General features: G+C 48.1%; 1 protein-coding gene across 1 annotated transcript in view; it reads left to right on the top strand.

The window, feature by feature from the left end:
• The window catches only part of LOC134910064 (extracellular calcium-sensing receptor-like), a 73,276-nt gene extending 58,371 nt beyond the window's left edge, over nt 1-14,905 (top strand). The window contains exons 4-6 of the mRNA XM_063917682.1: nt 11,877-12,101; nt 12,747-12,870; nt 13,986-14,905. Of these exons, the coding sequence (XP_063773752.1) occupies nt 11,877-12,101; nt 12,747-12,870; nt 13,986-14,905 (1,269 nt within the window). The remainder of the gene's footprint in view (nt 1-11,876; nt 12,102-12,746; nt 12,871-13,985) is intronic.
• Nucleotides 14,906-15,672: the final 767 nt, after the last annotated feature.

The raw sequence follows: 15,672 nt of genomic DNA, 5'->3' as shown, positions 1-15,672 counted from the left end.
AGGGAAGGGCATTATGCCAGCTATTGTAACAGCACACAAAAAGTCAGACCCCCTAGACAAGAACACGAGCAAAGTTATGATACACGTAATTGGGATCAGGGATCACATAGGAAAAATTATGAGCCACACGCAGGGGAAACAAGGAGGTATCCACCTAGGAGAGACTGGCAGGCCTCCGAAAATTCTCAGTTACCCCCCCCCCCCCTCACATATTGTAGCTGCCAGCGCGCTGCGGGAGGGTCACAATATACAATAGGGGTTAGGCCACGCCTGTAGTCTGCAGCCAGTGAAGTTGATTGCTAGCCTTAGTAATGAACCTGAGGTCACAGTTGATGTAGCTGGTAGATCATTCCTGGTAGATACAGGGGCGGCCAGGTGAACTCTGTGATTTGTCTTCAAAGTTTCCTCTTCATCCCGACAGATTTGCAGCTCAAACGTCACATGTCTACTCGGTCTTTTCGGAGGTCTGCCCAAACCCAGTATATCTCACCAGCATCACTGTGCCTGACCATGCACAAAGGGTGGAGAGTGGAAATACTGGTGAAGGGAGACTGTGCATAGATACCGATAGACATGATGGTGTGACAGCCTGATGGTGAACGCAAATCTGACAAATTTTCTTTTTATTATTTTCTCTCTTTTACACTTTCCACGGATGGTTTACTTCACATAACTGATAATACACAACAGTTAAACAGATTTATGTTCCCTACAGAAAGGTCGCTGACCCGGAGAGAACACCGTATTACTGGAGTGTCTGTTCCGGGAAGGCTGAGAGGCAGGACTGTTGTCACGGCACCTGAGCGCGGAGAACAAGACCAGAGGCGGTTGTCGCACCAGTTTTCTTTTTCCTTTTTATTATTTTCTCCATCTCCCATTACCCTCCTTTCCTCCCCCTTCTTGTTCCCTTTCTCTCCCCTTAACAAGATGGACTTACCCCAAGAGACTGCGTTCCGGGTTTTCCTGTTAACCTTGTTGTTGACCAGAACAGTCTGTTTCGGTGAGAGTCCGAGAGAGGTCGAGAAAGGATATGGAATGGGTTCTGATGGCGAGGACGGATTTGTAGAATTCCAAGAGCAACACATCACTCGAGCAAAGACGAGTATCAGAAAACGATCTGGTAGTCAGGGAACTAGGAGGCACTGTGAAGGGTTATTGGCTGAGGAAAATTGCATTTGTAAAAATTGTGAGAACATAGTTGAGGATGGGTGCATCCAGAGATGTCAGTCCAGCCTTAATGTCAACATGGACCGTCATCCATTGAGTGATTACCACTCACTAGTGGGTAAGGTTTTAAACCAAACAGAATGCTGGGTGTGCTCACAAGTACCTCAAGGTCAGAGCAAGTCAGGATTAGTACCGTACCCTTTAGCTATAGATGAGGTACTCAAATTACGGGCTGTGAGACCGGTGGACAAGAAATTTAATATTTCTAGGCCCCCTAGTTTGAAGCTCCACCAGTATCATGTAGATAGATCCTTAGTGTGTTTCAACATTTCCAATTCCCGAAAACCAGGAAATTGGGAGGTGACATGGAATAACCAAACCATGGCATTTTCGCACAGAGCTGATAGGATACCCATAGACTCTGAACTTATACGCCAAATAGCCAACAGTGGAAGGTATTTTCGGTATAGGTATACTCAAGGAAGTAAGACCATGCGGGTTGGAGAAGTATCACCAGGGTACTGTGCTCATATCATCCAGCCTGATACGTGTACTGAACAGATGAGAGAGTTAGGGATAGGATTTTTCACTTGGAAAGTTTGCAATATGGTAATGTCATATTCTGTCCCATATGTTCTCCCCGATGATGCCTATTTCATATGTGGGAGGAAGGCGTATAAGTGGCTTGCCCCAAACTCAGAGGGATTGTGTTACATTGGAAGAGTGTTGCCAGAGGTCATGACCATAACTCTTGATAAGATGAAAGACGTTCACCGCAGTGCTCAAGCTCCTTATACTCATACTCATTATGAACACATCGTTAAGAGACACCTCATAGATAGGACAGAGCACGTAGCCTCTGATTTGATCCACGAATCCACCGGGATTCAAATCCTTCTCGCATTAGACATCACCCGTACTGCCAGAGGAATTATAAATTATAGCTATATCCATGCGCTAGTGAACCTGATAGATAATATCACTGAGATGTATGACGACACCTTCAGGTATACGGGTAGGGAGTTGCAAGCCTACAAAACGGAACTGATCCAGCACAGGATGGTCCTCAATTATATCACAGCCGTGACGGGTGGCTACTGTGTCACTTTGGCAACTCAATATGGTGTGAAGTGCTGCACGTATATTACAAACAGCACTGATGACCCCGCGGAGATTATAGATCAAAAGATGGACGATATCTTGCAGTTGAAGTGGGAGTTCCGAAGGAGACACAACCTTACCCTGACTGCTGTGAGTAATGAACTGACCGGCTGGGTCTCATGGTTGAACCCACGCAATTGGTTCTCAGGTTTAGGAGAATGGGCTCAAAATGTTATTATGAGTGTAGGGAAGTTTCTCCTTTGTATCCTGGGAGTCGTCATAATTATTGGCTTGATATTTAGGTGTATTCGAATTCTAACGCGGCGCAAGCACGGCACAAAATTGATGAGTCTAAGGAGTGGGGGCATTGTTACAGCAGATTTAATTTACGACCCATCCATAGAGACAATGTTATAAGGATTGCAAATGAATTCCATGGCCCGTTTCTTTCACCCATTTTTCCTTTGTTTCCCCCTCAGCAAAAATACACCCATCCGGAAAAGACTTTGATCAACACCCAAGAATGATTCCGAAAATGTTTATGTGAATGTATTTTAGATATGTGTCTTATCTTCATCTCTACAACCTTCAGTTAGTGACACACATAGACGACAGGTGATATCCACATATATTAGCACTCACATATGTTCTCCCTCCATGTATCATCAACTAAATGTGCACCCCATTTTTTGGAACAAGAAGCCGAAAAGAGCTCGGTAGTGTTTGTTGGCCCACTTACAGACCCTTAATACGGGATGAGAAGGATTTAATGTATACTTCGCAATACCTCGAAGCTTATCTAGAACATATACGGCACGGTGATACATGCCCCTCAGACATGGAGTCATACATACATGCTTTTACTATCTCACTAGGTCATACATTTCCCTCCTACACCTCTCCTCCCGCCATCCAATCATCTGTAGATATTGTATTGTATATATTTTTCTGTTTAATGTTTAGATAGTAGTAGTTATTGTTGACTGCCAAAGGGTGGACTGTCAAAGTCGAAAAATATTGTAGCACACACACCACGTACTAACACACACACATGCCCGCTGCGCGTGCACTTGTTCCGCTGTGCGTGCACATATCCGCAATTTGCGTATGATCGCTCCCGCAATCCTGCGCGTGGTATGGGTATTTACGGCGGAGTTTGTGAGCGCATAGAGGGTTATCAAAACATTACATATTTAACCCAAATAGTGCACTTTGTACACATAGCTCCCCTGCACCACATCAGCAAGTATCAACAGTTTAAATGATTCCAGGACAAAGGGATTCGCCTTTGCATGATAGGAAGGGACAGACTAAGGTTATAAGGTGATGTCTAGTATCCAGCTGTAGGGTATTTTAAGGGTAACATTCCGGTGTTGGTTAGAGGAAGATCGCAGGTTCCTGCATATAGTTATGTGCAGAAGTAAAATATAGATATAAACTGTATTTACTGTATATTATGTATGCGGCGGGAATCCAGAGGAGACCACCCACAAGAGCAGTTAGGAAAGACATCGCCCACCTTTTCAAATCAACCTATGACCTCTCCTGTAATGTAAAGATGCATCTCTGTGTCCAATAGACAAAGGGATTACAGTAACCATTGTATTGTTTATGGAAGTAGTGTATAAAAAGCCTGTTGCTGCCTGGCCGGTCAGAAGACTCTGAACGCTTTCTACCTGATAAGCGGAGGACTGGTCCAGGTTGCGCAAGCGAATATTCTCACGTATGTACATTGACTGTAACCATTATTCTGTTTTAGATTTATCTTGCTAGCCTTGTAGTGTATAATTTGTACTGTTATCCCCTTTTCAAATAATCCACTGTGGCCTTAGAACCCAGCGGTTAACTACAAATCGGTGTTGTGTCCTCATTTCCCTGCTAGGGTTTAAAGTGTATTTAACTGTATAAGGTTTAAGTGTATTGATAAGGTGTGTACGCACTGCGGGTACTTAATACCGTCAGCGCTGCGTAAAGTTTAAGGTGTAACATCATTGCAGTGCTTTGCAGCACAAGGTTTAGAGTGTAATAATATCATTGCATTGCATTACGAATAAGGTTTAAAGTTTATCAAGTGTGTGCACGCGCTGTGCGTACTTTGTACACCCAGCGCGGCATGTGTACGCTAAGTACGTACTACGTACGGAACTCTGTACGCAAATAGCGTACAAAGTGCGTAGCGTGTATATTAAAGTCTAGCGTCCGAAGTGGCTCTATGGTAAAGGTGTGAGTTAGAGGTATAGCTTTGTTTTAAGATAATATCGACATTATCAGACGCTTACACACGTAATGCCCTCTGTACCAGTGACGCTTAGACACGTAACGGCCCCTGTACCAGTGATGCTTACACACGTAATGCCCCCTGCGGCAGTGACGCTTACACACGTAACACCCCCTGTAGCAGTGACGCTTAAACACGTAACGCCCCCTGTACCAGTGACGCTTACACACGTAACACCCCCTGTACCAGTGACGCTAACACACGTAACGCCCCCTGTACCAGTGACGCTTACACATGTAACACCACCCCTGTACCAGTGACGCTTACACATGTAACGCCCTCTGTACCAGTGCTGCTTACACACGTAACGCCCCCTCTACCAGTGCCGCTTACACACGTAATGCCCGCTCTACCAGTGCCGATAACACACGTAATGCCCCCGTAGTAGTGCCGCTTAGACATGTAACGCCCCCTGTACCAGTGACGCTTACACACGTAACGCCCCCCTGTACCAGTGACGCTTACACACGTAACGCCCCCTGTACCAGTGACGCTTACACATGTAACGCCCCCCTGTACCAGTGACGCTTACACACGTAACGCCCCCTGTAGCAGTGACGCTTACACACGTAACACCCCCTGTAGCAGTGACGCTTACACACGTAACGCCCCCTGTAGCAGTGACGCTTACTTATACGTAACACCCCCTGTACCAGTGCCGCTTAGACACGTAACGGCCCCTGTACCAGTGATGCTTACACACGTAATGCCCCCTGTAGCATTGACGCTTACACGCGTAACACCCCCTGTAGCAGTGACGCTTACACATGTAACGCCCCCTGTACCAGTGACGCTTACACACGTAACACCCCTTTTACCAGTGACGCTTACACACGTAACGCCCCCTGTACCAGTGACGCTTACACACGTAACGCCACCCCTGTACCAGTGACGCTTACACACGTAACGCCCCCTGTACCAGTGACGCTTACACACGTAACGCCACCCCTGTACCAGTGACGCTTACACACGTAACGCCCCCTGTACCAGTGACGCTTACACACGTAACGCCACCCCTGTACCAGTGACGCTTACACACGTAACGCCCCCTGTACCAGTGATGCTTACACACGTAATGCCCCCTGTACCAGTGACGTTTACACACGTAACACCCGCTGTACCAGTGATGCTTACACACGTAACGCCCCCCGTACCAGTGACGCTTACACACGTAACACCCGCTGTACCAGTGATGCTTACACACGTAACGCCCCCTGTACCAGTGACGCTTAGACACGTAACGGCCCCTGTACCAGTGATGCTTACACACGTAATGCCCCCTGCGGCAGTGACGCTTACACACGTAACACCCCCTGTACCAGTGACACTTACACATGTAACACCACCCCTGTACCAGTGACGCTTACACATGTAACGTCCTCTGTACCAGTGCTGCTTACACACGTAATGCCCGCTCTACCAGTGCCGATAACACACGTAATGCCCCCGTAGTAGTGCCGCTTAGACATGTAACGCCCCCTGTACCAGTGACGCTTACACACGTAACGCCCCCCTGTACCAGTGACGCTTACACACGTAATGCCCCCTGTACCAGTGACGCTTACACATGTAGTGCCCCACTGTACCAGTGACGCTTACACACGTAACGCCCCCTGTACCAGTGACGCTTACACACGTAACGCCCCCTGTACCAGTGACGCTTACACACGTAACCCCCCCCTGTACCAGTGACGCTTACACACGTAACGCCCCCTGTAGCAGTGACGCTTACACACGTAACACCCCCTGTAGCAGTGACGCTTACACACGTAACGCCCCCTGTAGCAGTGACGCTTACACACATAACGCCCTCTGTACCAGTGACGCTTAGACACGTAACGGCCCCTGTACCAGTGACGCTTACACACGTAATGCCCCCTGTAGCATTGACGCTTACACGCGTAACACCCCCTGTAGCAGTGACGCTTACACATGTAACGCCAACTGTACCAGTGATGCTTACACACGTAACACCCCTTTTACCAGTGACGCTTACACACGTAACGCCCCCTGTACCAGTGACGCTTACACACGTTACGCCACCCCTGTACCAGTGATGCTTACACACGTAACACCCCCTGTAGCAGTGACGCTTACACACGTAATGCCCCCTGTACCAGTGACGTTTACACACGTAACACCCCCTGTAGCAGTGACACTTATACACGTAACGCCCCCTGTACCAGTGATGCTTACACATGAAACACCCGCTGTTCCAGTGACGCTTACACACGTAACGCCCCCTGTACCAGTGACGCTAACACACGTAACGTCCCCTGTAGCAGTGACACTTATACACGTAACGCCCCCTGTACCAGTGACGCTTACACACGTAACACCCCCTGTAGCAGTGATGCTTACACACGTAATGCCCCCTGTACCAGTGACGTTTACACACGTAACACCCCCTGTAGCAGTGACACTTATACACGTAACGCCCCCTGTACCAGTGATGCTTACACATGAAACACCCGCTGTTCCAGTGACGCTTACACACGTAACGCCCCCTGTACCAGTGACGCTAACACACGTAACGTCCCCTGTAGCAGTGACACTTATACACGTAACGCCCCCTGTACCAGTGACGCTTACACACCTAATGCCCCCTGTACCAGTGACGCTTACATACATATCGCCCCCTGTACCAGTGACGCTTACACACGTAACGCCCTCTGTACCAGTGCCGCTTACACACGTAACGCCCTCTGTACCAGTGCCGCTTACACACGTAACGCCCTCTGTACCAGTGCCGCTTAGACACATAATGCCCCCTGTACTAGTGATGCTTACACACGTAATGCCCCCTGTACCAGTGCTGTTTACACACGTAATGCCCCCTGTACCAGTGCCTCTTAGACACGTAATGCCCCCTGTACCAGTGCCTCTTAGACACATAATGCCCCCTGTACAATTGATGCTTACACACGTAAAGCCCCCTGTACCAGTGATGCTTACACACGTAACTCCCCCTAAACTACAGCTCCCATCAGCCCTTAGCGACAAAGCATTCCGGCCCTTAGGGCTGTTGGGAGCTGTAGTTTATTGAGTGCATCTTCTTCTCTGTAATGCAGAGCATTGGAACACCGGCGCTAACCATAGTGACTGGCTGCTGTGCGAGTCTCCGGGAGAGCCACTGCCAAAGGGAGGACAGCAGCTTAGCTGCTGACAGGAGGAGAAGCAGGAGAAGCATAAGCCGCCCCTCCCCCACTCACAGTACCTCCGGCCCCATCCGCAGCACCCCCTCCTTCACCCGCAGCAACCCCGCACCACCGCATTCACCCCTCCCCCACCCGGGGCACTCCCGCAACTGCTCCTCCCCCACCCGCGGTAGCTCCGGACCCCCACCTGTGTCTCCACCGCACCAGCCCTTCCCCACCTGTAGCACCACCGCAACTGCCCCTCCCCCTCCCGCCGCACCCCCGGATCCCATCCGCGTCTCCCCCCCACCCGCCACTCCCCAACCAAAGCACCTACTGGGTGATTCATCAGGCCCTGCGTGCGCTGTTCACGCCGTTGCAAGGGGCTACGACCCATTAACCATCGCACGCCATTTGTCCGTGCAATATTTAACCACTCACACAATTATGATTGGAGGTAATACTCCATATAATACAAATATTGCACTCCACAAGGGTGTGCAAGGGTTAAGGGGGCGTAGCCCCTTATGACGGTGTGAAGAGCGCCGTAGGGTGCGATGAATCACCTAGTTACTGATAATTGGTGAAGTGAATGTCGGTATTGTCACCGTCAGCATTTGTGGATGTTGGGATTTTGTCAGTCCGTATTCAGACCTGAAGGGAGGTCTGTGGGAATTAACGATGATCGGTGAGGTGGATGTTGGTATTGTCACCATCGGCATTTGGGGATGTCGGGATTTCATCAGTCGGTATTCAGACCTGAAGGGGGGCCTGTCGGGATTACTGATAATCGGTGAAGTGAATGTAGGTATTGTCACCGTCGGCATTTGGGGATGTCGAGATTTCATCAGTCAGTATTCAGACCTGAAGGGGGGCCTGTCGGGATTAACAGTGATCAGTGAGGTGGATGTCGGTATTGTCACCGTCAGCATTTGGGGATGTTGGGATTTCATCAGTCGGTATTCTGTCAGAGATGTGATTGCCGGTATTTACATTAAGTACAATTATTGATTTTTGAGATTATAACTATGGGGGTCATTCCGAGTTGATCGTAGCTGTGCTAAATTTAGCACAGCTACGATCCTTCACACTGACATACGGGGGGACGCCCAGCACAGGGCTAGTCCGCCCCGCATGTCAGTGCCGGCCCCCCCGCACAAATACAAAAGCATCGCACAGAGGCGATGCCTTTGTATCTGTGGAGTAATTCCCGGACAGCGCAGCTCCTGCGTCTGGCCGGGAGTTGTGTGTCGCTGCCGCTGGCCGCAGCGGCTGCATGAGACGTCACACAGACGCCGTGCCACGCCCCCCTAACGGTCCAGCCACGCCTGCGTTGGCCAGACCGCGCCTTCTTAAAAGCGGCTTAACGCCGCCGTTCAGCCCCATCCCGCCAAGCGACCACCTCTGTCTCAGAGGCGATCGCTGGGCACCGACGACTGCCATGCATCGACGCAGTTCCGACCCGATCGCTGCGCTGCGACAAACTGCAGTGAGCGATCGGGTCAGAATGACCCCCTATGTCAGCATTTTAACATATTCAGCATTATGTTGATATGTAATATGATCATGTTATATTGGCTGTAGGTATTTCAACAGTTGGTAATATGTATGTGTCGGGATATTTACACCATGCCGGTATAACAGTGTCGGTGAATTAATTGTCGGTATGTTAGTTGTAGGTAAATCATACTGATCCCATACAGGTGTGAGTCAGTGCACGCGATGTATATACGGGTGTGAGTCAGTGCACGCGATGTATATACGGGTGTGAGTCAGTGCACGCGATGTATATACGGGTGCGAGTCAGTGCCGCAATGTATATACGGGTGCGAGTCAGTGCACGCGATGTATATACGGGTGCGAGTCAGTGCACGCAATGTATCTACGGGTGCGAGTCAGTGCACGCGATGTATATACGGGTGTGAGTCAGTGCACGCGATGTATATACGGGTGCGAGTCAGTGCACGCGATGTATATACGGGTGCGAGTCAGTGCACGCGATGTATCTACGGGTGCGAGTCAGTGCACGCGATGTATATACGGGTGCGAGTCAGTGCACGCAATGTATATATGGGTGCGAGTCAGTGCACGCGATGTATATATGGGTGTGAGTCAGTGCATGCGATGTATATACGGGTGCGAGTCAGTGCACGCAATGTATATATGGGTGCGAGTCAGTGCACGCGATGTATATATGGGTGTGAGTCAGTGCATGCGATGTATATACGGGTGCGAGTCAGTGCACGCAATGTATATATGGGTGCGAGTCAGTGCACGCGATGTATATATGGGTGTGAGTCAGTGCATGCGATGTATATACGGGTGCGAGTCAGTGCACGCAATGTATATATGGGTGCGAGTCAGTGTGGCTGTACAACGCACAGTATCGCTTTCTTGCAGATTTTGGGGCTGTGAGCAAAAATGTGTGGGTCTGCCACTAGAAGGGTCCACGAGGGGTGCGAGTTTGGGTGCTGCGGCCATCATTAACACACCGCTGCAATGGCAATTCACACCCTCCGCAGGGAATAGGCGCCCTCACGAATAGTCTTCATCTCCCTCTCTGCCACTGGGCATAATCCGCCGCTCATCCTAAGAAGCCACAATTAATATTCATAACTAAGGTTAAACATTTCCATGTGACTCGTTGTGAATGAAAGTTATGACATCACAGATTAATACCATGTGACTCATTGCGAATGAAAGTTATGACATCACAGATTAATACCACGTGACTCGTTGTGAAGGAAAGTTATGACATCACAGATTAATACCAAGTGACTCCTTGTGAATGAAAGTTATGACATCACAGATTAATACCATGTGACTCGTTGTGAATGAAAGTTATGACATCACAGATTAATACCATGTGACTGAAAGTTATGACATCACAGATTAATAACATGTGACTCGTTGTGAAGGAAAGTTATGACATCACAGATTAATACCATGTGACTCATTGTGAATGAAAGTTATGACATCACAGATTTATTACCATGTGACTCGTTGTGAAGGAAAGTTATGACATCACAGATTAATACCCTGTGACTCGTTGTGAAGGAAAGTTATGACATCACAGATTAATACCCTGTGACTCGTTGTGAATGAAAGTTATGACATCACAGATTAATACCATGTGACTCATTGCGAATGAAAGTTATGACATCACAGATTTATTACCATGTGACTCGTTGTGAAGGAAAGTTATGACATCACAGATTAATACCCTGTGACTCGTTGTGAAGGAAAGTTATGACATCACAGATTAATACCCTGTGACTCGTTGTGAAGGAAAGTTATGACATCACAGATTAATACCCTGTGACTCGTTGTGAATGAGAGTTATGACATCACAGATTAATACCATGTGACTCGTTGTGAATGAAAGTTATGATATCACAGATTAATACCATGTGACTCGTTGTGAATGAGAGTTATGACATCACAGATTAATACCATGTGACTCGTTGTGAATGAAATTTATGACATCACAGATTAATACCATGTGACTTGTTGTGAATGAAATTTATGACATCACAGATTAATACCATGTGACTCGTTGTGAATGAAAATTATGACATCACAGATTAATACCATGTGACTGAAAGTTATGACATCACAGATTAATACCCTGTGACTCGTTGTGAAGGAAAGTTATGACATCACAGATTAATACCCTGTGACTCGTTGTGAATGAAAGTTATGACATCACAGAGTAATACCATGTGACTCGTTGTGAAGGAAAGTTATGACATCACAGATTAATACCCTGTGACTCGTTGTGAATAAAAGTTATGACATCACAGATTAATACCCTGTGACTCGTTGTGAAGGAAAGTTATGACATCACAGATTAATACCCTGTGACTCGTTGTGAATGAGAGTTATGACATCACAGATTAATACTATGTGACTCGTTGTGAATGAGAGTTATGACATCACAGATTAATACCATGTGACTCGTTGTGAATGAAAGTTATGATATCACAGATTAATACCATGTGACTCGTTGTGAATGAGAGTTATGACATCACAGATTAGTACCATGTGACTCGTTGTGAATGAGAGTTATGACATCACAGATTAATACCATGTGACTCGTTGTGAATGAGAGTTATGACATCACAGATTAATGCCATCTTCCTGTGACGGGAGTCATGGCTGCTGCTGTTAATGTCATTCTGCCACTTTCCCAGGTGCTTCAGTATCTGAAGAAAACCAGTTTCCATACAAAGTCGGCGGAAGCTGTGAGGTTTAATTCCGACGGCGACCTCCCTGCGTTCTATGATGTCATCAACATTCAGATCCTCAATAATAGTTTCAATCTGGTGAAAGTTGGGAGATTTGACCCAGAGGTCAGGTGGGGCGACAAAGTCACCCTGAACACCAGCGCTATTCTGTGGAACGGCTGCTTTTCATGCGTGAGTCCACTGAGGTTTTTCTCCTATTTCCTAATTGTAATTAATAAGTGATGTCTCCAGTATACAGGGAATATGCTATGAGGGGTTTATGTAGGGGGCGATTCAGAGTTGTTAGCAGAACAAAAAAGTTGCTGCACTGCAGGTGGGGCAGATATACAGTAACATGTGCAGTGCAGGTGGGGCAGATATACAGTAACATGTGCACTGCAGGTGGGGCAGATATAACATGTGCAGTGCAGGTGGGGCAGCTATAACATGTGCAGTGCAGGTGGGGCAGATATAACGTGCACTGCAGGTGGGGCAGATGTAGGAGAGAGAGTTAGATTTGGGTGGGTTATAGTGTTTCTGTGCAGGGTAAATACTGGCTGCTTTATTCTTACACTGCAATTTAGATTTCAGTTTGAACACACACACCCAAATCTAACTCTCTCTGCACATGTTACATCTGCCCCACCTGCAGTGCACATGTTACATCTGCCCCACCAGCAGTGCAGCATGGTTTTGCCCAATTGGTAACGTTTGTGGTTTGCTGACAACTCTGAATAACTCCCGTTGTCAGGACAGTGGATAACGGCTCGCACCAGTTACACAGGTGCTCTTTCTCCATGTCACGACAATGACATGGGTTCTGTCTTTGTGTGACAGGTGCCAGTCTCCGTCTGCAGTGCCAGCTGCCGCCCCGGGCACAGACGAGCCCCTCGGCCAGGGAAGCCCATCTGCTGCTATGACTGCGTACCTTGCTCTGTTGGTGAGGTGGCCAATGGCACAGGTGAGACGCCCGATATGTGTTCATGCGGCTGGAAGTCATAGACGCTTCCATGTGAATAAACTGCTGATAGAGGGTGAATATCGTGAGAATGGCGGTCATCACGAGTTGTTCGCTCGTTGCCGATTTTCGCTGTGCTGCGATTAGTTGCTCAATGCGCATGCGCATGGTACGCAGGGCGCATGCGCTTAGTTACTTAACACAAAACTTAGGAGATTTGCTGATACTCGAGCGATGCTTTTCAGTCGCTCGAGTGTTTGTTGAGTGATTGACAGGAAAGGGGCGTTTCTGGGCGGCAACTCAGAGTTTTCACGGCGTTGGCTAAAAAACGCAGGCGTGCCAGTGAAAAATGCGGGAGTGTCTGGAGAAACGGGGGAGTGGCTGGCCGAACGCAGGGCGTGTTTGTGACGTCAAACCAGGAACTAAATGGACTGAGCTGATCGCAGTCTAGGAGTAGGTCTGGAGCTACTCAGAAACTGCAGGGAATTATTTAGTAGCAGTTCTGCTAATCTTTAGTTCGCAATTCTGCTAAAATAAGATACACTCCCAGAGGGCGGCGGCCTAGCGTGTGCAATGCTGCTAAAAGCAACTAGCGAGCGAACATCTCGGCATGAGGGCATATATTGGATTTTTTACTGACACCTGAAAGAGCTTTTTGCACAAACTGTTTATTTATGTCATGTAGCATTGTGTAGTAACACACAGTCCTAGACACACGTACACTGTTATACACCATTCAGTCTGTGACTACACTATCACTTGTGTCATCATGACGGTCTATGTGTTTCTTATTATTCCACGTAGAGAATAAAATAAAGTCAGTCCTTCTGTATGTGGTAACAGAGAAAGTGACGGCAGATAAGAGCCACATGGCCCGTCCAGTCTGCCCTAAACACATGTACACACAATAGAGTTTATATGCTTGTTAGACAATTAACCCATCAGTATATATTTGGGAACCCACACAAGCACAGGGAGAATATACAAACTCCACACACGGTGGGAATTGGAACCCATGACCTCAGTGCTGTGGGGCAGTAAGTCTAACCATTACACCGTCCATACCGCATACTACAGCTTACATGTATATCTGTCACAAATCATGTATTTCTCCGTAGATGCAGACTTGTGCCTTAGATGCCCCTCTGACCAGTGGTCCAATGAGGAAAGAGACAGGTGCGTCCCAAGGGTGACCGAGTTCCTTTCATATGAAGAACCTCTGGGAATCATGTTGGTCCTGATGGTCCTTATCTTCTCCTCGCTCACTCTCTGCATCTTACTGCTGTTCATTAAGCACCAGGAGACACCCGTCATCAAAGCCACCAACCGGGAGCTGAGCTACATCCTGCTGGCGTCTCTCATCCTCTGCTTCCTCTGCTGCCTGGTCTTCATCGGCCGACCTTCCACCGCCAGGTGCCTCCTGCAGCAAACGCTCTTCAGTGTGGTCTTCTCCATCAGCATCTCCGCAGTCCTGGCTAAGACTGTCATGGTGATACTGGCATTTACAGCCACCAGACTAAACAGCCCCTTGAGGAAATGGTTGGGTCCAACCATCCCACGTAGCATTGTAGGACTGTGCTCAATGCTTCAGGTCGGGATCTGTTCTGTTTGGCTCCACAAAGCACCCCCTTTCCCAGCACTCAACACGGAGTCTGAGAACCATAAGATAATCATTGAGTGTAACCAAGGACAAAAACTGTTTTTCTACATGACGTTGGGGTTCATGGGCTTTCTGGCCCTGGTAAGTTTCATGGCAGCCTACCTGGCTAGGAACCTGCCGGGCAGCTTCAACGAGGCCAAGCTGATCACCTTCAGCATGCTGGTCTTCTGCAGCGTCTGGCTCTCTTTTATCCTGGCCCACCTGAGCACCAGCGGCAAATACACCGTGGCCGCACAGATATTCGCCATCCTGGCCTCTAGCGCCGGACTCCTGACCTGTATATTCCTTCCCAAATGCTACATTATCCTGCTGAGGCCGGAGAAGAACAGCCGAGAGATCCTAGCGGGGGGCAGCAAAAAGAACAGAAATGGTGGCTGAATAAAATGTCTATTTGTCTTGTTCCTCTGCAGCTCTATAATTATTATTATTATTATTATTATTGTTGTTGTTTCTTATATAAAGAATTACTTAAAATAATGATGGATCAGCCGAGTGAGAATCCTGGAATTACCAGTGAACACAAGTTCCATCTGTCTCAGAATAAGACGGAGATCTGCAACAATGTGTGACTTCTCCGCCGGGATGTAAGGAAGTCCGTGTTCAGCGTCTGTGTGGGACGCCGGGCGGCTTCGTACGCTTTATTAAAGAGGCAATTATTTACAAGGCATGTTTTAACCCTGTAAATGATTGCACCTTTAAAAAAATGTCAGCATTCGGACGGAATTTTGCACAGACGCGGAACGGGGACATCCATACATCCCGGACCTGGGGGGTAATTCTGAGTTGATCGCAGCAGGACATTTTTTAGCAGTTGGGCAAAACCATGGCCCTCATTCCGAGTTGATCGGTCGCAAGGCGAATTTAGCAGAGTTACACACGCTAAGCCGCCGCCTACTGGGAGTGTATCTTAGCATCTTAAAATTGCGATCGATGTATTCGCAATATTGCGAGCACAAACTACTTAGCAGTTTTAGAGTAGCTCCAGACTTACTCTGCCTGTGCGATCAGTTCAGTGCTTGTCGTTCCTGGTTTGACGTCACAAACACACCCAGCGTTCGCCCAACCACTCCCCCGTTTCTCCGGCCACTCCTGCGTTTTTTCCGGAAACGGTAGCGTTTTCAGCCACACGCCCATAAAACGCCGTG

Source organism: Pseudophryne corroboree, chromosome 4, assembly GCF_028390025.1.
Source record: "Pseudophryne corroboree isolate aPseCor3 chromosome 4, aPseCor3.hap2, whole genome shotgun sequence".
Classification (NCBI taxonomy): Eukaryota; Metazoa; Chordata; class Amphibia; order Anura; family Myobatrachidae; genus Pseudophryne; species Pseudophryne corroboree.
This window is presented reverse-complemented; position numbering and strand designations above follow the sequence as displayed.